Source organism: Tupaia chinensis, unplaced genomic scaffold, assembly GCF_000334495.1.
Source record: "Tupaia chinensis unplaced genomic scaffold, TupChi_1.0 Scaffold000628_1, whole genome shotgun sequence".
In the NCBI taxonomy this organism is placed as follows: Eukaryota; Metazoa; Chordata; class Mammalia; order Scandentia; family Tupaiidae; genus Tupaia; species Tupaia belangeri.
Window position 1 is genome coordinate 582,650 of NW_006160148.1, and position 4,999 is coordinate 587,648.

Below are 4,999 nucleotides of genomic sequence, written 5' to 3' on the forward strand. Positions count from 1 at the left end.
CTTTCTCTTGTTGAGATTTTGGGCATGCACACACATGCACCCAGTATGAGTTTAAGCAACCAGGTCCAGGACTCCAACTGCAGTCTGCAATGTGGGAGTTCAGCGCCTCAACCAGCATGTCACTTGCCAATCCCAAATGATAGTAATTTAATAACTAAAAGATAGATCTGTGCTCTGAGGTGTGCTGGTAACACCGCAGTCAGAGGAGCTGGAAACCACGTGCCCAGTGTGACTCAAGTCCTTGGCCTGGTCAGCCTAAAGACATACCAGGTGCATACCTGCATGCCTAGGATCCTGCAGGCTGGTCCTAGGAGGACCAGAGGAAGAGGATATGGTGTGACTGGGCCTAGTGGAGATGCTTCACTCTCTTTCTTCTCTCTGTGAGTGTGTGCATGCTCTATCATGAATAATAAAAAAAAAAAAAAAAGATAAATCTGGTATCCAGGTTCAGCACTTAGAGCCTGCAAGTGAGAAATCTCTCATTCTCTCTCTCTCTCTTTTTTTTTTATTTGCCAGAAGGCACGTGTGCTTCCCAGGGAGAGAGAGAAAGTGAGAAATCACCCACCCATAGGGGATGGTCAGGTTGCAATCGCTTCTCCTCCATTCCTCTCCCTTTCAGGATTTTGAGCACATAAGCACATGTACCCAGCATGTTTCTCAAGCCATCAGGTCCTGGCGCCATGTCACTAGCTGGCCTCCATTCTCCATTCTTGCACTTCCTAGGGAGACCCTGAGCAAGGGTTCAGAATTTTTACTCTTTAGCTCCATCTTTGCCGTAGGAAGGGTGGAGGCACAATGACCAGTTAGTCAATAGGCACTGATTTTGGTTTAATGACATTTATTTTTTTAATTTATTTTTTAATCTGTCATTTGGTTTTTAATTATCTTAAGTCTTATGATGGCATAATTTACAAATCTATGCTGATGGTATATCTCCTTCACTTTAATCCTTCTAATAAATTGGCAAAAATACCATTACCAACCACACACATACAGTAGTTCTTTGGTTTCTATGTGGTTTTTAGCAGTTGCCTAACAATCCTGAAATATAACTTAGTCTGACTTAGATAATAGAATTCAAAGGTAGAATTTAACATGCTACTAAATCTTGTCACACTGACTTTTAAAAGCGTCTGACCTTACAAATCATTTATAAATATGTAAAATGTTACATATTCTTTATTTGATAGTATACATAAACCACACTAAAATGTCTTTCAATAGGTAAAAGGCAGAGTTTTAGATACAGGGAAAGCTAATTAAAATGGTAGAGTTATGACCAAATATATAAAGTAGATATCACTTCCTTATCTTCAGTTTTTGCCTTAATAGGTTAATAAACGCAAATGAAAACACAGGTGAGTCTGCTTAGTTTTGAGAAGTAAAGGGATTTCGCCAGCATTTATATATTCATATAACCAGTTACATATAAGCCTAAATAAACCAGTCTCCAGTAGGCTTTGAGATGGCACCCACCATCTTTCTAGAAAGATGATCATCACTAATAAATTACCAATTATATCTTTGGAAGGGGCAAATAGTGATAGCACTTATTGAATTGAAATAACTATCAAAATTTTAAAAATATATTAATTTAACCACAAGCCAGTCTTACTTAAATCAGGATTGTCCAACAAAAATATCCTGTCAGCCATTCATGATCTGAGTTCTGGTGGAGGAGGTCAATTAAAATATGGTACACAGGAAAAAGGTGAGAAATTTCTGTTTTGTCACAAATGAGGCAGTGGCCACCTATTGCTCATTAGTAGCTTTTTAAAGATAAGCTATCAACTCTGCTCTTTCTGACCTCTTTTTAATGCCAGCGAAGATCATCTCTGTTCCAGGGATGTCCTTCTTGGGATTCTCCAAATCCTCCATCAGTGTATCTTCTCCCCAGGTAATGCCTTTGTTCTTGTTGGCGTCTGTGTAAGAGAATCCAGGGGCCTGACTTGTCTTCCGCCCAAATAAACCATGGAGATTTGGGCCAGTCTTGTGCTTGCCTCCCTTTTCCACAGTGTGGCACTGGGCACACTTCTGAACAAAGATCTTGCTTTTCTCAACATCACCCATTTTTAATTCTCTCTTTTATTGCTTGGGAATAACTGTTCAGAAGTCAGACGACCCGCTCTCTCGGTTTAATGACATTTAAACTGGGCTGTGTATAGAATTTCTTTTTTTAAAAATTATTTTCTTCACCAGAGAAAGTATGTGCTTAAAGGGAGGAAGTGAAAGATGTACCCTCCTCAGGGTCTCATCATACCACTCTCCCTTCCTCCCAGTCCTGCAGCTCATCAGCATCTTGTGTGCAAACCCAGCATGATTTCAGGTTGTCTTGGGTTCCTAACCCGTGTTCGGCCATGTGGCTTCCAGCACTGCAATTCAGTACACTGTGTAGGCTCCACTGAGCCTGGGCCTACACCGAGATTTTAATTATAAAAGCAACATGAGGGCCAGCTGGACCCCACATGGCCAACCGTGTTTGAGACCTGATGACTTGAGAACCACACCGGCATGTGTTCAGTGTGTGCCCAAAAGCCTAAAAGGAAGGAGAAGTGGAGAAGTGATTGCAGCATGACTATTCGTCATGGTAGTGCTTTCTTGCCTCCCCCCACTCCTAATTTCTCTCTGGTGGGCATGAGCACCCTCTGGAAAATTCTTAAAAAATAAAAGCAATGTGAGCTCAGTGCAAAATATGTGAGATGGAGGACAGGGAAAATATTAAAATCCTGACATTTCGGTACCGACAAAGAAACACTATTGATGGTTAGGTATGTCTTTCAGTGTTTTTATGTAAGTCAACAGGTTTTCATTAAAAATTTTGGATAATCATGTAGTCATGAAGCCCTCAAATATCAGAAAAAGGCTGTTAGTGGGGCCATCGTGCGCAACAATGCAAGTTCCGTGCTGTCAATGACACTGTAGTTGTGTTGTCCACCATCTCTGTGAACATATGAAGCAGCCCCGGCTCTCAGTGCCTTCTTAGTGGTCTTAACCTTTTTCTTTTTTTTTTTCCTATTACAAAACAGGTTTATTTTTAAAATATATAACAAGATCACTGGAAAATATAACCATTAAAGTATACAGTGCTCAGTGATCTTAACCATTCTGCATCTGCAACATGCCAAGGTGAAGCATGCAGCACTTCTGGACAGTGGTTCCTGGGTAACCATGATCCTGGGAAGGATGGGCAGGGATGAAGGACTGTGCTGTCCACCAAGGGGGCAGATGTGAGGGAAGAACATCTTCATTCTAAGAGTGATTCACTAATCTGGTTTTATAGAGGAAAACTGAGGCTCTGAGAGGAAATTTACTGTCAGCAGTTAGTACGTAGCCCGAAGATGGGCAGAACTTGATCCTAGGATACAACCTTACTTAGTCTAAGTCTGCAAGGAAGGAATCAGAGAGATGTGGGGTTCAAGCTCAAGTCATTCACTTATTAGCTTTGGATTTTATTATTATTATTATAACATAAAAATTGCACATATTTATGTGATATTTTTAGTATATAAATGCAGTGTGCTAATGATCAAGTCAGGGTAATTAGCATATTCATTACCTCAAACATTTATCATTACTTTATGTTGGGAATCTTCAAAATCCTCTCTTCCTAGCATTCAACTTTCAACAAATCATTTAATCTCTGAGTCTCAGTTTCTTCACTTGTAAACAACGTCAAGATCTTTCTCATTAGGTTTCAATGCAGATTAAATGATAGAAAAAAGGCTTTTCTAATCATTGAGTGCTAAGTGCTAGGTATTATGCAATGTAGTTCACACAAATTATATCATAATAACCTTGTGATGAGAGGATATTATTTTTTTAATTATTTATTATTATCATTTTTAAAGCTTTGCAATAGGGCATGTGTGCTTACCAGAGAGAGAAAGTGAGAAAACAAGCCACCAGGTCTGGAACTCAAACCATGGTCAACTATGTGGGAGTCCAGCACCCTAACCACCATGCCACCTGCTGGCCCCAGGATTTTTTTTTTAATTTGGAACCAGCAGATGGAGTAATGGTTATGTTGCTGGACTCCCTCATAGTCAACCACGGTTTGAGTCCCAGACCTGGCGGCTTAAAACTCATGCCAGGCACATGTGCGTGGGTGCCCAAAATCCTGAGAGGAGATGGAGAAGGGATTGTGGTGTGGCCATTCCCCTGAGGGGGTGAGTTCTACACTTTCCTATTCCTTTTCTGACTCTCTGGTGAGTGCATGCTCCCTATAGCAAAAATCTCTCTAAAAAAGAAAAAAAAAAAAAAAGAAGTATTTTATTTCTCATTTTTATTTTATTTTAAAAAACGTGCTATAGGGCACTTGCACTCACCAGAGAAAGAAAAAGTGAGAAAGCAAGCCTCCAGGTCCAGGACACGAACTGAGATCAGCTTGGGAATTCAGAATTTTAATCACCATGCCACCTGCTGACCCAAAGGGAGGATGTTATTTTTACATCTATTTCACAGATGAGAGAACTTAGGCTCAAAGAGTTCCAGTCACTTGCCCAACTTCATGTAGCAAGGTAAGTGGTTGCGCTGGGATTTGAAGGTCCATCATCTCAAAGCAATACTGTAACATAACATGGGTAGCTCTTAGCACAGAGCTTCCAAAACACAAATACTAAATAAATAGCAGTCATCATTGTTTACTGTTCTTACTGTGAATATAATAATTATGTTACATGTGATTGGCTGATCTCTGTTCTTAATCTCTCCAGCAGAGAAATAAAAAATACTGGGTCAATCCAAGAAAGTAAAAGAGGGACGACGTTTGTCGAGCCTTAGGCCATGCTCATGCTACACAGGGGAAGTAAAGGGTAGCAGCAAAGCGTGGGTGGTGTCCCTTTAAAACCTGAGCATCTTAGTTTGGGAGAAAGCCTTAGAACAACTCGTGACTGGGAGGTATGACTCTTGTTGAAGGGGTATGGTGACCCTGCAGACTGGCTTCCTTGTTTACTTATCCCAGACCACTGATCTTCCTACCCCATCCAGGGTACCTTCTGGA

General features: G+C 40.6%; 1 protein-coding gene across 1 annotated transcript; it reads right to left on the reverse strand.

Moving 5' to 3' along the window:
- Window positions 1-1,758: 1,758 nt before the first annotated feature.
- LOC102496191 (cytochrome c-like) lies at window positions 1,759-2,085 on the reverse strand. Its single transcript, XM_014591963.2, has one exon. It carries the CDS (start codon window positions 2,068-2,070, stop codon window positions 1,774-1,776), a length of 297 nt encoding a protein of 98 aa, XP_014447449.1. The 5' UTR covers window positions 2,071-2,085; the 3' UTR covers window positions 1,759-1,773.
- Between the last annotated feature and the right edge of the window lie 2,914 nt (window positions 2,086-4,999).

Excerpts from the sequence above, each read along its gene's own strand:
- LOC102496191 (XM_014591963.2), bottom strand. The coding sequence starts at position 2,070 with ATGGGTGATGTTGAGAAAAGCAAGATCTTTGTTCAGAAGTGTGCCCAG.